The following is an 18,835-nucleotide window of genomic DNA, read 5'->3' on the forward strand; positions in this document are numbered from 1 at the left end:
CCCATGACCATGAGACGACGAAACATCGTCATACACATGGGGAGTATATGCTGGCTTCTAATATAATTATAACAAATACAATTCTCTCATCTCCCTATCTTCTTATTAAAACTATAATTTTCCGTCTCACTTGTTATGCACGTCTGTGCGTATCAATGTGTTGTACTGAAAGATAACTGCAAGGTTTATCAGAGTATAAATACGTAAAACTCTCAAAGAAGGTAAGCTCTTATGAAGACTCATCAAAATTTAATTAAACGAAATTGTAAAACTTTCGTTTAAACAAAAATATACCGCTTATCCCAAATACTATTTTGTTCAATCTTTTTGTAGTCTATTTCAAAAACTACTGTATTATTTTTTTAGTTTGACAAAACGAATTAACATGAAATTATATTTGAAATAATCAAAATATGGCACCTTAATTAAGAAATGTCACACCAGGAATCAAACAAATGAATACTCAAGCTCTATTAGTGAATATCATTAATACTCAATGAAATTCTGCAATAATGCTGCATAGCAGATATTCTGTTGCTTCCAGATCTTTCCGGGATACTGAATTTATTTGGGCTTCTGAGTCTGTCTAAGTCACTGGATCTGTCAAGTTCTTCGAGTCTAGTTCTGAGTCACTGGATCTGTCCTGGTCACTGGGTCTGTCTGGGTCTCTGAGTCTGTCTGGGTCTCTGAGTCTGTCTGGGTCACTGAGTCTGTCTAGGTCTTCGCGTCTATCTGAACACCAGGCCTGTCCCCGTTACTGGGTCACTGGGTCTGTCTAGATTTTCGGGTCTATCTGAGTCACCGGTCTGTTTCGGTCACTGAGTCTATCTGGATCTTTGACTTTGTCTGGGTCACCGGGTCTGATCTGAACTTTGGGTCTAACTAAGTCACCGGGTCTGTTCCGGTCACTGGCTGTGTCTGGGTCACTGACTCTGTCTTGATCTTTGGGTCTATCTGAGTCACCGGGTCTGTCTTGGTCACTGGGTCTGTCTAAGTCACCGGGTCTGTCCGAGTTACCAAGTCAGACTGAGCCTGAGAAACTAGTCCTCGTCCCGGATGACCAAGACAAAAGTCATGGCGCAAGTGACCTGGTCCATTTCATTACTGACAAGTAAACCTTACGTTTGGGTGAATCGAGTTGCTGACTGAGACACATATGAGAAAGTAGTACTAAATGTGGTCAGTATTTCAGTGAAGTTGTAGGTGCGAAGCTCCAGGGGTTTAGGAGATACAGCTACCAGAACATCACATGGAAGTACAGAATAGTCTTCATACACTTGGAGGTAAAAGCTCTGTAAGACCTCTTGTAACGACAAAAGGTAAATAACAAATATATGGGTACATATTAGGACTAGGGGGAAGTCATATAATAAGGGTAGGGGAAGGTGGGGACAATTGTAACATTTTTTACAAAAGTGATTGTAGGAGATGAACGTTACATCATTGGATTCTGCCACAGCGCGACAATAAACTTTGAACCTTCCTTTAACGTTTGGCAAAAGTACGAGATCACTGCTTTTCAATAAATGTTTAAAATAGGTGTTTGGAAAGAACAATACAAACGTTACTTTTTGCCCCATGGGTGGGGTATGTTGTAACAGACAATGGGGTAAAATGTAACAAAGGAATAAAATTTTTTCTGTTGTTTATTATAATAAGATACGCAAAAATTAAACATATACAAACTTAAAGACGCTACAGAGTTTGATATAATGCAAGTATAATCTATATGTCTTTATGTTTTTATTAATTGTACATAACCTTCGGTTTAGCAAACATGAATTAAGAACAGCAACTAATAGGTCTAAATAAGAACCGTAACTGAAACATAATAAAAATCTAGAACTAAACTGTTTTTAGTGATCAGGAAAAATGATAACAAAAATTATTATAACTGATCAACAACCAAATTAGCTTCACTTTTAACTACTTATAACTCCTTAGTTCTAAATATCATAATGAATACCATCTGTGGAAATTCAAAAATGAAATACAGAATAAGAAAAAGAAAATATATCAACTTCTAAATAGAGTAGCAAATTCACATGTAGACTAGCATAATTACGTTACTAACTGTTAAAAGATAAACTTTATTAACAAAACAGTCACAGAAACAAAAGAAAGAAAGGTGTTTCAACGCCAAAATTAAAAGTTTTTCATGAGAATTCATAATCATCATCTGAATTACAATTTTCACAAATGTAATCGCCTTGTCCTTTGCTATTGGTTGTACAAAGAAGATGAGTCCACATTTTGCAAACACGGCATCGTATCCACGTTTGCTTTGGCTTGCTATTCGAAAATACATCACAGCAAACGAGACAAAACGATTCTTATTCAGATGAATCATTTTCAGGAAATAAATTTCTAGCACTTTTCTTGACCTTCTTAGAAGTCTTCTTTTTCTCTTGTATCTTTTTCCTGGATGGAGTGTCTGTCAGTACTTTCGATTCGTTTCTTTGCCTTGGTCTAGTATTCTGTAAGGTTAGTTCAGGAGTTGGTCGTACAATGTCTGGAGAAAAGATCACCTTATCTCTCGCTTCTTCCCTGGAGGGTCCTGCAATGACTTCTGATTCTGTTCTAAATTTTCTTTTAAATTCCTTCTGTTTCCTGTTCTGTTTCCTTCTAAATTCTCTTTTTACAAAAAAAAAAAAAACAAAAAATACCAAAAAATCCAAAAAAATACAAAAAATACGTAAAAAAATACAAAAAAGTGTCGACTAGTGGAAAATATGAGTTGGAAACTCTTGATATGCATAATAATTGAACATAAAACAAAAAGAAATATTAACAATTTTATCTAATCATGTTTACTTTCCAATGGGACTCATATGATGGTGATCTCCCTTCACAGTCACTTTTGGTTTCGTTTGTGATTGGTTCTTTGTATAGAGTATAGTGTACCTGGACAGAAACACACACACATACAAACGCATTCACACACAGAATTGTTTACTTCTCTCATCATCATCATTCGAGACCTCAAAATGTAAGCTGAGTTGCTCACAACACAATCAGAAGCAATACCTACGTGACAGCACAAATACTTTATGAGCAAGCGGTCACAAAAGCCAACTTCAAGAAAGGGAGAAATAGTGGGAAGGGGGAAAATAACCACTTTATTTTTGTTTGGGTCACAACTAATGAACCAAATTGCTCTAATGTGTTCCTTGAGTCCTTGCTGTTGGCTTTTAATTTGTATGCCTATTTTCTATCGTACAACAACGTGTATCAATGAATGGGGTAAGTTGTAACACTGTTACATTTAACCCCAACCGCTATGTTACTACTAGCCCCACACCCTCCATATTGAATAATATCATGGTTTCAGAATCAACGCTGCACTTTCCGATTGCAACATTTATACTATTTATACCTGATACATCCATGCATTCTCACATGTATTTTGTTTCTCGTTCCCGTTACTCATTAAGATCTAAGAATAAATAAATGAAGATTTCCAAATATTACTGACTATGCAAAAAATCGTTTTTTAATTTCCAGTCCTTTCTGATTGCATCCACAGGCTGCTATCGCTGTCGCACAGGCACGAACCTGCAACGGTATACGCGCTGTGAGAAACTTGTTCTTGCAGCGGGAAGGAGTAAGGTGGGGGATGCATTGTTACAACTAACCCGCTGTTACAATTGTCCCCACCCTCCCCTATACCTGACGGCAGCCATCTTGAAATCCGCAATTTTGAATTAATGTTAAGTTTTTAAAATAGGAATAGGGTCATGTGATACACGATTTAAGGCGCAAATTTAATCAGAAGAACAATGGTGACATTAATTTTGATTTACGCGCAATTGGTAAAAAGTTACAGGGAAATTAAATATTGTTGCAGCATATGTATTAGTCCTTTACCCCACCTTGTAAATTTTGTGTTAATGATAATAATTAAATAAAAAGCAGGTGGATAAATATTAGGTCTATGGTAAGAGTTGCCTTGATGGTGGCCATGTTAAAATCCGCCATTTTGAATCAGTTAGGTGTGCTCACTGTGAGCAGAGCATTTGTGCAAGTCATGCACTCTTTTCTGGACTACATATTGATTGTACTAATTGAGGACTTTTCTGGAAGAAAGACCCAAGTTCAATTATGACTCAATTCCATTTTGGTCATTTTTCCTTAAATTAGCAACTTGTTTATGCAATAACAAATGCTGGTTAATGATAAAGCAAAAATGGTTATAACGTTGGATTTATGGTAAAATTTGCTATTAATAAGGTGTCACTGTTATGCGTTTTGTTTAAAACTTTTGTCTGATTCAAAATGGCGGATTTGAACATGGCCGCCATCAAGGCAACTCTTACCATAGACCTAATATTTATCCACCTGCTTTTTATTTAATTATTATCATTAACACAAAATTTACAAGGTGGGGTAAAGGACTAATACATATGCTGCAACAATATTTGATTTCCCTGTAACTTTTTACCAATTGCGCGTAAATCAAAATTAACGTCACCATTGTTCTTCTGATTAAATTTGCGCCTTAAATCATGTATCACGTGACCCTATTCCTATTTTAAAAACTTAACCTTAATTCAAAATGGCGGATTTCAAGATGGCTGCCGTCAGGTGTACCCTTACTATATGACTTTTCCCTAGTCCTAATATATACCCATATATTTGTTTTTCACCTTTTGTCGTTACAAGAGGTCTTACAGGGCTTTTAGCTCCAACTGTATGAAGACTATTCTGTACTTCCATGTGATGTTCTGGTAGCTGTATCTCCTAAACAACTGGAGCTTCGCACCTACAATTTCACTGAAATACTGACCACATTTAGTACTACTTTCTCATGTGTGTCTCAATCAGTAACTCGATTCACCCAAACGTAAGGTTTACTTGTGAGTACATATAGTAATTATAAGGATAACAATTATTTTAGGTTCAACGATCAGCTTTTGTATAAGGTAAGTTACAAGTAATATTTATGAAGTATTAGCATATATTACCCGCTTCGCTGGGTTGAAATAATTTAAATGTACACTGATATTGCTCATTTTTGATCATTTTAATGTATGTCATCCGTCCTCATCCCCCAAGTGTCAAGGCTGAAAATGGACTTAAACAGCATCAGAAGTGTCACTCTTCGTTTCGGCGATCGCAAGAGCTATAGATTCAACAGTAGTATCTGTCATTTTTGACCATTTATATATATACATATATATATTTTTCCCCACCCCCATGTTGCGGGCCATGGCATCGGAAGTGTCACCGTTCATCTAAGCGACCTCAAGAAATGTGGATTCAGCACTAATATCGGTTATTTTCGATGATTTTTAAATATCTCTTACTCCCCCTCCTCCAAGTTGTGGGTTTGAATTTAGATTTAAACGGGATCGAAAGTACCACTGTTCATCTAAGGAATCCAGAAAACTATAAATTCGACATTGATAGTGGCCATTTTCGATCATTTTTATATATCTTTTTCTTCCCCTCCCCCAAGTGGCGGGGCTGATTTTAGATTTAAACCGGATCGGAAATGTCACTGATCATCTGAATGAGCCCGAAAACTATGGATTAGACACTAATATTGGTCATTTTCGATCATTATTATATATAGCTCCCCCTCCCCCTCCTCCTTGTTGAGACACACGGTATCAGAATTGTCACTGTTAATCTCAGCTACTCCTAAAACTATGGATTTGACACTAATATTAGTCATTTTCGATCACTTTTAAATGTTTATCCCCCTCCCCTACGTTGTACCCTCCCCCTCCCCAACTATCAGTGCTGAACTTGGATTCAAAACAACATCGGAAGTGTCACTGTTTCTCTCATCGACCCCAAAAACTATGTATTAACTACTAATATCGGTCATTTTTGATCTTTTGAAATTTATTTTATCTCCCCCTCCCCTACGTTGTATCGACAAACTGGATAGCCTAAAGCAATCCGTGCCTCCAAACTCATGCATGTTGAAAATTTGATTGAAATCGGTCGGGTGGTTCAAGAGTAATGAAGTCACAAAAGGCAGTTAATTTTATTTTATTCTTTTTTACATATATCTCCCCTCCCCCTCCGCTACGTTGGCTCGTCAAAGTGAAACGATAAAAAAAAACTCCCAAGGCCCGACCCTCATATATGTTAAAAATTGATCGAGATTGGTTGGGTGGTTCAAAAGTTATTAGGTTTTATTAGTTTTTATTTATACGTTTCCCTCCTTTCCCCTGCCCTAGGATCTACCGTTAAAGTGAAATTGCAAATATGTTTTCAGATCCGAACCTCATGAATCTTGAAAATTGATTGAGATCGGTCGGATAGTTCAAGAGTTATTAAGTTACAAAAATAGTCACTTTCAGTCTTATATAAATTGATTTTTACATATCTCCTCCCTCCCCCTCCCCTAGGTTGCACCGTAAAAGTGAAATGACGAAAACATCCCAGGCCCGAACCCTATCTATGTTGAAAGTTTGATCAAGATCGGTCTGGTGGTTCAAGAGTTATTAAGTTTAATTTATTTTTATAGATTTCTCCCCTCCCCTAAGTTCTACCGTTAAAGTGATATGATAAAAAACACCTCAGGTCCGAACCTCATTTATGTTGATTTTTTTAATGATCGGTAGGGTGGTTTAAGCGTGATGAAGTCACAGACACTTTTATTTGCACTTTTTTTTTTACATATATCTTCCCCCTTCCCCTTCCCTTCGTTGCACTGTAAAAGTGAAATGGAGAAAACATCCCACCCCCGAACTTTATCTATGTTGAAAGTTTGATCGACATCGGTCGAGTGGTTCAAGAGTTATTAAGTTTTATTCATTTTCATATATTTCCCCTTCACCCCTGCCCCTCCCCAAAAATCTATTGTCAAAATGAAATGATAAAAACACTTCCCAGGTTTGAACTTCATATGTGTTGAAAATTTGATTGAGATCGATCGGATGTTTGAAGAGTTATTAATTCACAAACATAGTCATTTTTATTTTTATATTTATTGATTTTTTTTATATATTTCCACCTCCACCCCTCCCCTAGGTTGCTCCGTCAAAATGAAATGATAAAAATAATTCCAGTCCCAAACCTCATCTACATTGAAAATTTGATCAAGATCGGTCTGGGGGTTCAAGAGTTATTAAGTTTTATTTATTTTTTTCTGTCCCCCTCCTCCCGCAACCCTAAGTTCTACTATCAAAATACAGTAAAACCTGTCTTCAACGGACCCTTTATTAAACGGAAAACTGTCTTAAACGGAAATATTTCACGGTCCCATGAATTTTGGAGAACAAAACGTGTAAAAATCCCTTCATTAAGTGGAAACTGTGTTACGCGGACAACGGAAAGAAAAATAAACATTTAACGGAAAATTCTGAGTTCCGGACTACAGCGTTTAGAAGATGTTTAGACATTTTGTGAGACATATACATTACACTGTCTGCGATAAAATGTTCGTTCTTTTGTTAAATATTTCTGGACAGTGTTTACCTTCCCAACCACTACTCATATTCACCCCCACAAATTGTCCTTAATCCCCGCAACTTAATCAAGAATCATACGGAATATCGGAAAGAAGAAAACAAGATAGAGGAAGAAGAGGAATACGATACCGAGTTCGAAAAAGAGTGTAGAATAAATACATATCAAGATGCTCTCAGAAGTTTAAAGGAACTGCAAAAATTTGCCTTACGGAAAAATGATTCTGATTCACTTAGTATAATTTCTCAGGCTAAAGTGTATGCGGAAAGTCAAGCAGCAATGTACACAGAAAACCCTGCTTGGCTATTAGAAAAATAAAGAAAACGTGTGCATAGTATATTTTGTATTCATTTTAATTTTTTGTGTATTTATTCGTAGAAGAAAGAAGTACTGTAATTGAACAATGTACGTACAGCAATATATTTTCTCAGTATGCCCCTTTATAAGCATGTATTTTTTTTTTAAAAGGAAAGGTCTACCTCCACTAAGCGGAAACCTGACTTTAACGGAAATTTTTGCAAGTCCCGCTCGATTCCGCTAAAGACAGGTTTCACTGTATAAATAACTAAAAACACTCCCAGGCCAGAACTGCATCTACGTTGGAAATTTGATCGAGATCGGTGGGCGGTTCAAGAGATTAAGAGTCACAAACATAGTCACTTTCAATTTTATAATATAGATTAATTCACCTTAGGTGAACCCTGAATGAGGAGTTACACTACACCATCACTATAAATTTTATTGTTGTCCTTGATTTTGTACTATTCTTAAAGTTGAAGAATCAGTTAGAAAAGAAAAGAAAGAAAAATGTATTGGAGTATTCCTTTAAGTATAATAACAAATAGCAACGAATTCATTTTTTTCCTTTTTAGTGAAACCCTTCAGAAAGTTAATCTTCAATTTCATGAGGATGACACCGTTAGTTTCCAGGAGAAAAGATTTCTGGAATTTTTGCCTGAAAAGTCTTCAAGAAACTTGGATGACATTCTAGTATTACCCAATTTACTACTATTGGTAAGTTGTATTATAATACCTTTATTATACGATATACCATTGGCGCGGTGCCTGCCTATTATAGGTTTATTGACAATTTGCAATAGTTTATATAGATTTACGTACAGTATTTTCGCAATTTCAATTACGGAACAATAGGATTTTTTTTCCTGAAAATAATTTCCTAACGAAAAGTTTAACTTGAAAATTGCACCAATAAACTATTTAAAATAGTAGTGTCATTTCAGGTTTAGTTTTTGGAAGGGAGACGAGATTCTCCATAAAGAAAGTAGTTTCTATATTTCGTTTACATTTCACATCTTTGTTAATAATTCTATTCTTTTTTTAAAAAATAACCATATATTCTACTAGTAACTTCAACTTCAATAATCACTACCATCTTTTTCATATTTATTTAAATATCAAATTATTTTCACAGCTTCTTGTATCTTTTCTAACAACCACATTCATTTTTAATTCAGACTCCACCACAATAGCAACATTATCTGTGAAGTAAATATCCTAAGTCTTCTAATGCCTATCAAATCAACTTGTTCCCTAACCATTCTTCTTCTCTATTCTTCTACATATTAAAGAGTGTCATATAATTTCTTGTATTTCAAATATTATTTTTGTTTTTATGTGTACGTTTCTTCCAAGTCTACTCTTTCATTTGATTCCAAACATCTTCCAGTTCATCTAGTTCAAGACGTTAGTTGCCTTTTCTAAATCTGCAAATACTACTTATACTTCCTTCTTTTTGTCTGAAAAGCGTTCACCTATTTATTGGATGGAAGCTTGTTGCGTCTTTATGCTATGTTTCGTTCCAAATCAACTGTTCAATTTCCTAACTTCTTTGTTCATATAATCTCGTATATAAGCTGAATTTTTGCTGCGTCTGATGTGAAACTAGGATTTTTTTTTTTTTTTTTTTTTTTTTTTTTTTTTTAGATAACTTACTATATATTCGAACGAAATCCGAATCACAAACCGTGTGTCTGTAGAGGGCAAGCTAATCTTAGTTCAGTGTTGGGTAAGTTACTTGTAAAAATGTAACGCGTTACAAGTTACTTTACTTTCTCTTAAAATGTAACGCGTTAGTAACGCGTTACTTGCCTCAAAAAAGTAATTGTTACTTTACTTCGAAAGTAACGCGTTACTAACGCGTTACTTTTACGTCCGAAACTTTGAATATGTGGAAAAAATCTTATTACTTCAGCTTTCCGTACTGCTATTACTACCGCTATTATTATTATTATTATTATTATTATTATTATTATTATTATTATTATTATTATTATTATTATTATTATTATTATTATTATTATTATAACAACATTGTGTATAAACATGAAAGATAGGCGGTTTATATATGAATACTAAAAAAGTAGTTGATTGCCAACCTCGGTAGTCGTGAAGTCTAGGAGTAAAGGACATTGTTCACGAGCTTCTGAATTTGGGTTGAGGGTCTAGGTTGAGTATTTGGGCTCGAGCCGAACGTTGTTAAAAATTATAGGGCACTGGCCAAATATCTTCAAAACTGCTCGGCCTGGGTTTAGAATTGTCAACGACTCGAGCAGCTCGGCTCACAGCTCATTCACTATCGACTCAAACCGAGAAGTGAGCTGAGCCAACAACTCACCCAACCGAGTTGGCTAGAGCCCTTCGCTCAGTTGAGTCGAACCGAGCAGATGGCTTATCCCAACCAAGCCAGCTCGAGCCGATGGTTCACCCCAAGCGAGCCGGCTCGAGCCATCGGCTCAGTTAAGCCGAGCCGAGCTAAGCTTGTTATAAAAAATCTCTTGTAGCTATCGAGACGAGACGAGATGCGAGCAGTGTTCCCTCTCGTGAGCAACACTAAACAGCCGCGTAACAACATTTTGAATATAGGAGGGGGCAAGTCTATTTGTTGCGCCCCTCTCTCAACAGCGCCCCCCATCACAGCGTGTAATTTCCACTAATCTTTACAGCATTACTGTTATGTATTTTTTTTCGTGTGTGGGGGAAAATAATTGTAATTTACGAAAACAGCTGTACATTTGAAAAATTAAAATATTAGACTTACTTGAAGTAAAGACAGCTTCTTCACCCACCCAATGTATTCATTCAACACAAGAGTCGTACATTAGTAAAACTAGTAGACCTCATTTCATTTGCATCGGGATACGTATGAAGTACAGTTTACTATTAATTCATCACTAAATAGTACGACATGATTGTTCCGTATACGTTCGGCACTAAAGCCACAATCTCACTCTCCAGAACTCATAGGCTAAAAACATATCACGACAAACATTTTTTCTAAAGTGATCAACAGATTCTCACAATACATCTACACGCACACTTTTCTTATTTTACTTTCACACCACATTAATCTTCAAATGTTTCAGTGCATAGATTGAACTGCACTTTGTATTGACATACAGGCCCGTATCCAGGGGGGTCTAGGGGTGCCGGCCCCCCTATATTTTGGCTGCCCCCTAAAATGTTCACCGTAGACTGGCAAATTAACTATAGTATGGTTGCATCGGGCCCCCCTACATTTTTGGACTGGTTATAGGCCTGTTGATATACCGGATTAGAGATGCAAAATAGCCGAATTTTTGGGACGTGCTTTATTTTCATTTTAAAAAACGGCTTTAGGAAAGAAAACGGAAATTTTTGCTCTTTTGACACAACTAGGATCTCATAAGTTCCACGTTGGTGGCCTAACCATGATATCAAATTTATACATCTTGAAATGTGTTGTTTGGGTTGCTTCAAGTCAAACTGGTAGACAAGAAAAAAGTATCACCGCCGTTCCAGAAACACTACTGTTTCAGATATTCATCAATACCTAATATTAGAGCCGTAAAGGCTTCATAATTTTGTTCATATTTCAGAAGAAAATGTTTCACTAATAACAGCAGCATAATATGATTTAGTTTAAGGAACTGGAGCAACAAAGCTCAATGCGGTGGCTCTTACCTTTTATTTTTCTTCAAAATACAGTATTTTTTAAGGTAGACTAAGATGGGAAAAGGAATCTGGAACACACTGTTGTTTCTTCGCTAAATATGAAATATTAAAAAAAAATCCCAAGCCAAAAAAGCATGGAAGAGATATTCGTTTTTTTTAAAGCAGTTTTCTTCGAGACCTTAAACCACTATTCAGAATAGTTATTGTTCCCACCACTAACTTTTCACTAGAACTTTTTTTGTCGTTAAACATTATTCTAAGAACTGTACAAACAATTCGTTCGAACTAGAAAACCCTATACATTAACCCTTTTAAGATTTCCACTTTTTAAGGTAAATTCTATACTTTCAGTCAAGCAGCTATTGCGTCGAGACTATTTATCTTAGAATCATGGTTCATACCCCGTTTTATTCCGAATGAAACAGTGTTTTCCTAATTTGTAAATTTCCCTAATATGTACCCAAGGCAATAAAATTCCTGTCCAAATTGGGAAAGAAAGGATTTTTTTTAAAAGTCCCCATTTCCTGCGAATTTCTTCCTTCCGGTACACAACATGGACATGCAAATGTTACCAAAAAAAAACTTTGTTTCATTCAAAAAAAATCCCACAATGAACACTCTTGACGCTAGAGCTTATTGAATAACAATACATTAGTAATTATTACCAAGAATGGGGAGGGAAATTTAGTAAATCAGCTCTAGCACCAACGCTATTTATTCTAGAATTATGGTTTGTACTTTTTGTTTGTAATGAACCAGCGTTTTAAATTGTATTACTTGCATGTCCCTATCATGTACCTGAGGGGAGAAATTCCCGCCCAAAGTGAATAAAGAAAAGCGGGAAATTCAAATTTTCAAAAATTAACTTTCTCGGAATCTTATCTCCTCAGGTACATGACAGCACAATGGTAGTGGTACCGTTGGAAACATTGCATCATTACGAACAAAATTAGGTGCAGACCACAAACCTACGACAAATAGGGATGACCTATAGCTACTTTACTAAGCACGTTGACTAAAAATGTGTAATAGGGAAAAAATTGATTTTTTTTTAAAATCACTATTTACCCTACGATCATGGTTTGTACCTTGTTTTGTTTGGAATGGTGATAGGTTTCAAACGGTACCACTCACATGTCCCTGAGGGGAGGAATTCCCGAAAAAGAAAAAAGATCTGAAAAAATCCCCTTTTTTCCATTTTGGGTGAGATATTCCCGCTTCTGGTACACAATAGAGAAATTTGAGTGGTACAGTTGGAAACATTTCTTTATTATGAACACAACTAGGTATGGACCATGATCCTAGAATTAATAGCGATGTGTTAGGATTAAAAAAAAAAAAAAAGAGCTCTAAAATTTTTTCTTTTCTTTCTTCCTTCGTCCATGTTTGTGACGTCACTACTCCCAGGTATCGCAAGCGTGACTGCAAACTGCCCATGAAACACATTCTTTGATTGCTTCCCAGCTTAAATAAATCCAAAAAGCACAATGTGAAAAGCTTTACTAGAGATTTATAAACCAAATTCCGAAGGTCGACGACATGGTTCAGATCTGTACCAAAAGTCCCCAAAGGGTTAATATATTTGCCCTTCTTTTTGTTATGAGTGATCGATTATTCTTGATTGCTGAACTTCTCATATTTATTTTTCTTCAGAATGCAGTAATTAAGTCTCTTTTTCTTCTTATAGTGGGGAACAAAGGTGGAAAGTACTTTCTTCATTAAAGTTGAAATATTAAAAAAAAAAAAAAAAAAAAAAGTTCAAAATTTGATAGGCATAGAAGCGGTGGGAAAAAAGAACGGAATAATATAGTTTCAATTTGACTAAATGTTCAATGTAAAAAATATCGAGCCACTGTGATCCTATAGCTCATTTTGACACAAAAACTGCACACTTCAAAGAGTAGAATTCACACTTTTCCGAAGACAGTTGTACGGTAGGAGCTATTTGTGAATTCTCTACACAGTTCCTTCACGTCTAGTGAGTCAAGCCTGTCTGAGTTTGCATTAAGAACTGCAAAATGGTTCAGTCTTGCCTGGGTTATTGTGGACCTCAGATAAGTTTTGAATCGCCGGAACATTGAGAAACTTCTCTCGGCAGTTGCAGATGTCGCCGGGATGACAACCAGGAGACGTGGACTTTCAACACTTCAGGAAACAACTCTCTTGTTTCTTTACAGAGTTTTTGAAGTTCTCAAGCAGGTCTCTCAGATTTTTTGAAGTGGGAATAGTGGTGAGTAACTGTTGCATCTGTAGTTGTAGTCGGTTCGGATTGACATGGTATTCTTTTAAAATGTCACTAATGTCGTGAGAAAAGTTTCTTCCAGAATTACATCCTCTATTGCACGATACTTCTTCAGTTCAAGCTGATGGAATCGGCTAAATTTTGCAAATGATATTGTCCAAACATTCATAATAGGTTGCGCGTAATTTCTCTTCTGCGGTGTTGAATTGGTAACTTTTCGCGAATGTCTGCGAGTGTTCTAGAGTTTTCGGGGTCTGTTTCCTGCGCGGTAGCTGAGGAGATCCTTGTTTGTTCTATCGAAGGCGCCCTATACAATCAGGGGCTACAAAATGAATAATTAATATATCTACAGCGCCCTTGGTGCAATATTTTTTTTTTATTCTATCGAAGGCGCCCATATACAGTCAGGGGCGACGGAAGGAATAATTAATATATCTACGGCGCCCTTGGTGCAATATTACATCTTTGTTTGTTCTATCGAAGCGCCCCTATACAATCAGGGGCGACAAAAAGAATAATTAATATATCTACAGCGCCCTTTGTGCAATATTACATCTTTGTTATATCGAAGGCGTCCTTATATAATCAGGGGAGGCAAAAAAATAATTAATATATCTACGGCGCAATTTGTGCAATATTACATCTTTGTTCTATCGAAGGCGTCCTTATATAATCAGGGACGACAAAAGGAATAATTAATATATCTACAGCACCCTTGGTGCGATGTTATATCCCTTTTTGTTCTATCGAAGGCGCCCTATACAATAAAGGGCGACCGGCGCCCTTGGTGCAATATTATTTCTTTTTTATCCTATCGAAGCCACCCCTATACAGTCAGGGGCGACGAAAGGAATAATTAATATATCTACAGCGCCCTTGATGCAATATTATATTCCTTTTTGTTCTATCGAAGGCGCCCTATACAATCAAGGGCGACAAAAGGAATAATTAATATATCTACGGCGCCCTTGGTGCAATATTACATCCTTGTTTGTTCTATCGCAGGCGCCCCTATAAGTCTACAATCAGGGGCGAAAAAAAGAAATAATTAATATATCTACAGTGCCCCTGGTGCAATATTATATCCCTTTTTGTTCTATTGATGGCGCCCTATACAATCAAGGGCGACAAAAGGAATAATGAATATACTTACGGCGCCCCTTGGTGCAATATTATTTCTTTTTTATTCTATCGAAGGCACCCCTATACAGTTAGGGGCGACAAAAGGAATAATTAATATATTTACAATGCTCCGCCATTGTAACATTATTTCCTTTTTTATTCTATCGAAGCATTATGTCGCCCGTACATAATGAGGAGCGACAAAGGATTAAGAAAATGTTTATATCGCTGCTTGACTGTCATAGCCTATAGGCAATTTTTATTTCTTTATTTTATTGTATCAAACGTGCCCTAGACAATCAACACAAAAGGAACAGAAAAAGTGTCAATTAGTAATAATAATACAAAGCACTGCACTCTATATTTTGTCGAAGATTTGGCAGTGCATACAAAACACTGCTTTTGTACATAAACTTTTCATTCTTCAATCGGCTTTCAAAAAAAGGCAAAGTAATCATTAGGCGCCTTCGGCGCCCCCAATAACTTCTACCAGAACTTTGGGGCGGCAATGCCCCCTTGCACCCCCGTCTTGTTACGCCACTGACACTAAAAGTATTCCATATTACTGCTTAGTTTACATTTCTAATGGCTTTCGCTTTACAGTGTAATCAGCCCATGATTTCAAAACGAGTTAAAACGAGCGAGCCACTTATCAAACTCGACTCGACTCTAAACTCGACGCAAAAACAGTGAATCGGTTCGGAACTCGACTCGAGAATATTACTTTTGACTCGACTCGAAACTCGACTTGGATTCGAGTCGTTTTAGCTTGACTCATGCCCATCCCTATGCGTTAGAAAAAATTGTTGCTTATTATTATTCTGCTGAACTAATTATATAATAATAACAATGTTGCTATGTAAAATTAAAAATACGGAATATAGAGAAACATTACACTACAACTGACGAAATGAGAACATATGAACTGGGGGTGAATCAAAATTACCAATAACTCTAAAATCGATACATGCTTTTTAAAGCTAGTTGTTCCAAACTCTATAATCAGCGGGACTTTAGGATATGCAAACTGATCTAAAATAACCCTAATATTACATACCATCAACATTACATCAATAAAGTAGACCTGCTCATCAGAACACCGTTTATTCATATTAAACCCTTACTGAATGTCGTTCATTATGGCACCCTAATTGTTGATAAATATTTCCCGCCGGGGCACCACTTTACTTTTAAATTCTGTTCAGCAGTGGCGTACTTACGATTTTGTTTCTGTGGGGCTTTGCCTGAAAATGTGAAAATTCTGCAAGATATTATATATACTTTACTATAGTAAGTAAGATTTCGGGGGGGGGGGGGCTTAAGCCAGGAAGCCCCACCCCTAAATACGCCACTGCTGTTCATCATCATCTTCAGCTTTTAAGAAAAAGTATTCTTTCAAATGTTCGAACGATAAAATATTTCCGTTCTCCATCTTTATAAAAGCATCATTCAAAGTAAAATAGACTACCAGTACCATTGCACTCGTAGTTCACTCACTGAATGTATTGATCTAAGACAAAATCTTCCAGGTGCTTGCAATCAGTACACGTGATTTCCCTGAGGCTGTCCTCATCTTCCACAAGCAGCAAGTGGCACTATATTTTGTTACGTAAATAAACAAATCAAATTGTATCTATGAATGTATTTGCAAGCCTACAAACGTAAAGTTCGTAAGGCGAAACAGGAAAATGCACATCGAGATTTCCCGTTCCGCCTTGCATTAAGATGAAAAGTGATAACAGGTTTTACATGCTAATTTCATTGCTAGTGGTCATAAGGCAGAACGGGAAAAGGCGAACAGTGCAGGAATTGGTCACTGACATCTTTCATGCTCCATTGTTCCATTCTGAGAAATTCACTTACAGGAAAGAAACATTTGTTTCCGAAAAAAAATACATATATTGTAGTTACTCATCCGAAATGTAACGCGAAAAAGTAACGCAAACTAGGTACGTTACTTAAAAATTTGTAACGCGTTACCGTTACAGTTACTTTGGAAAAAATGTAACGTGTTACTAGGAAACGTTACTTAAAAAGTAACGCGTTACTTGCGTTACGTTACTTCCCAAGACTGTCTTAGTTGAAGGTCCCAGCACACCGGTCACCTTAAACGACAGGCTGATCATACTTAATATAGAGGGTATGCTGCTAGGAGTATGAAGGTTGTTAAAGAACAAGACGAGTGTTGTTGTGTGATTGGGTGGTCTTATTTTTCAACTTCCAAGTTTCTTAATAGTCTCGCTCTCTAAAATACTTCCATATCAGTCCAAAGTAACCCATAAGAAAAATTAGCTCAATTGAATAGATATAATATATATTAAACAGTGAACCAAACGACCTCAAGTTTTGAATGTACTTTCAATACACAATATGGAGCATGAAAATATGCTCTGTGAGATGCGAGACGAGATTATAGCAGAATGTCCAGTGATCATTAGGGAATGGGTCCACCATACCCGTGCAGAGTGATTGTGACACAACGAAGAATAGGCAGGATTACATCTTGAGTGCTCTTTCATTTAATAAACCACAAGTCTAAGATATGTTGCCAAAGCTCTTCAATTGTAGATGGAGGTCTTTCGCGTGCGAAGTATTGCACTATTATGAACTCAATGTGTTCAATTAGCGAGAGTCAAGTGACTTCGCTGGTCGAGAATGGAGTGGACTATCTTGTCTGCCTAAGTAGTGTAGGATGTTGCGTGCTGTATATGGTTGCGCAATATCCTATTGAAAAGTGTTTTAGTTCTGAAATTGTGGAATGAAACTTCAAAGACTCCAATACGCCAGCTATTAATAGGTCTATGTATGTAACAATGGCTCCTCAACTCTTCTTTAATTCATATTAGAACCGAGGAGGATTGAAGTCCAATAATAAGACAATAATCGACCCATTCTTGCGCTGTATGCCGATGCAAATTACATACCCCACTCAAAGCATTGCCGCTGTACTGACACATTGATATGGCCACCATCATGCTGCAGACAGAAGTGGCATTGATTGAAAACGAAAAGGTTGTACTATTGAATCTGCTACACGTAACTATCTCGGAATCAATCCAGCTATAAATGCCTACGATAGGTAGCAAAAAAGGAATTGCATTACTGGTCACGGCAGAAGAAAGTTTCAATTCTTTATATGAAGTCGAACCATACGTACTTGTACTTATCACTGTGTAATAATTTCGAATTCTTGTATTAGTGAACGTGGTGTGTCTATTCTATCCGAAATAGGCATACCCTCTCGTTCGGTGAGTGATAGTGCCATTACAATATTTGACGTCAGTGTAACTCTCCTTCCTCGAGCCACTGACTGCAACACAAACACGAATTTCTCGGAAAGGATTTCGTAACGGTTTTTCGATATTCCTTAACTCTCCTGCCATCAAAGGCGTAAACAGTGAGCAAGGAATATTTCATCTGCCCAGCAACGCATAACTATGAAACTACTTCCTTTTATCTTCCTTAGGTTATTATTAACCGGAGCACGGATTGAGCATGTGATGTGTTGTGAAGAAAGAAAAAAAAAATCATTTTCCAACCATGCTCTACATGTGTTGCTAATGTTTGGCAATCAGAATATTCTCCTTCCTGATGTGGAAATTTTGTAGATCGGGATATTTATTTATTTATTCTTCAATATGGTCCTAAATAAATTTGACTAAAAGGTGAAAATTTGCCGAGCCTCAAACTTAACAAACCTATTCCACTCAAATCTGCCGGAACTCTATTCACGGAGAGCAATAACTCGGTAAATAGCGATTTCTTGCTTGATGTGTAGTCAGCAAGTAAGACAGTATCGCTCTTATTTCTAGTTTTCTATACCGAAATTCGCCACCTTTTAACTGAAGAAGTTCTACTATTGCCTCAACAATGTTATGTGAACTCTGAGAATTCCAAGCTTTCCAGACAATCGCATCAAAAGTAAATATGGTAACCATAAGTTTACACAGAAACACATTGACAAATTTGAGTTTATTTTAGTCGCTGGAGTAAGAAGCATTTGTAATATTTCTTCATAGTGCTGACAAACTTGCATATGTATGTACTATATGTATTAGATGTTCAAAAGAAACAGAGATAAACTTTGGAAAATGA

The 18,835-nt window shown here is 36.5% G+C and overlaps 1 protein-coding gene across 1 annotated transcript in view; it reads left to right on the plus strand.

Moving 5' to 3' along the window:
* The first annotated feature begins 3,238 nt into the window (after positions 1-3,238).
* Positions 3,239-18,835, plus strand: part of LOC145661530 (scavenger receptor class B member 1-like) — an 81,345-nt gene continuing 65,748 nt past the window's right edge. Inside the window, exons 1-2 of the mRNA XM_081726850.1 lie at positions 3,239-3,243; positions 8,298-8,439. Of these exons, the coding sequence (XP_081582976.1) occupies positions 3,239-3,243; positions 8,298-8,439 (147 nt within the window). The remainder of the gene's footprint in view (positions 3,244-8,297; positions 8,440-18,835) is intronic.

The sequence above is a fragment of the Thermobia domestica genome, chromosome 10 (assembly GCF_964235325.1).
Source record: "Thermobia domestica chromosome 10, izTheDome1.hap1.1, whole genome shotgun sequence".
Lineage (NCBI taxonomy): Eukaryota > Metazoa > Arthropoda > Insecta > Zygentoma > Lepismatidae > Thermobia > Thermobia domestica.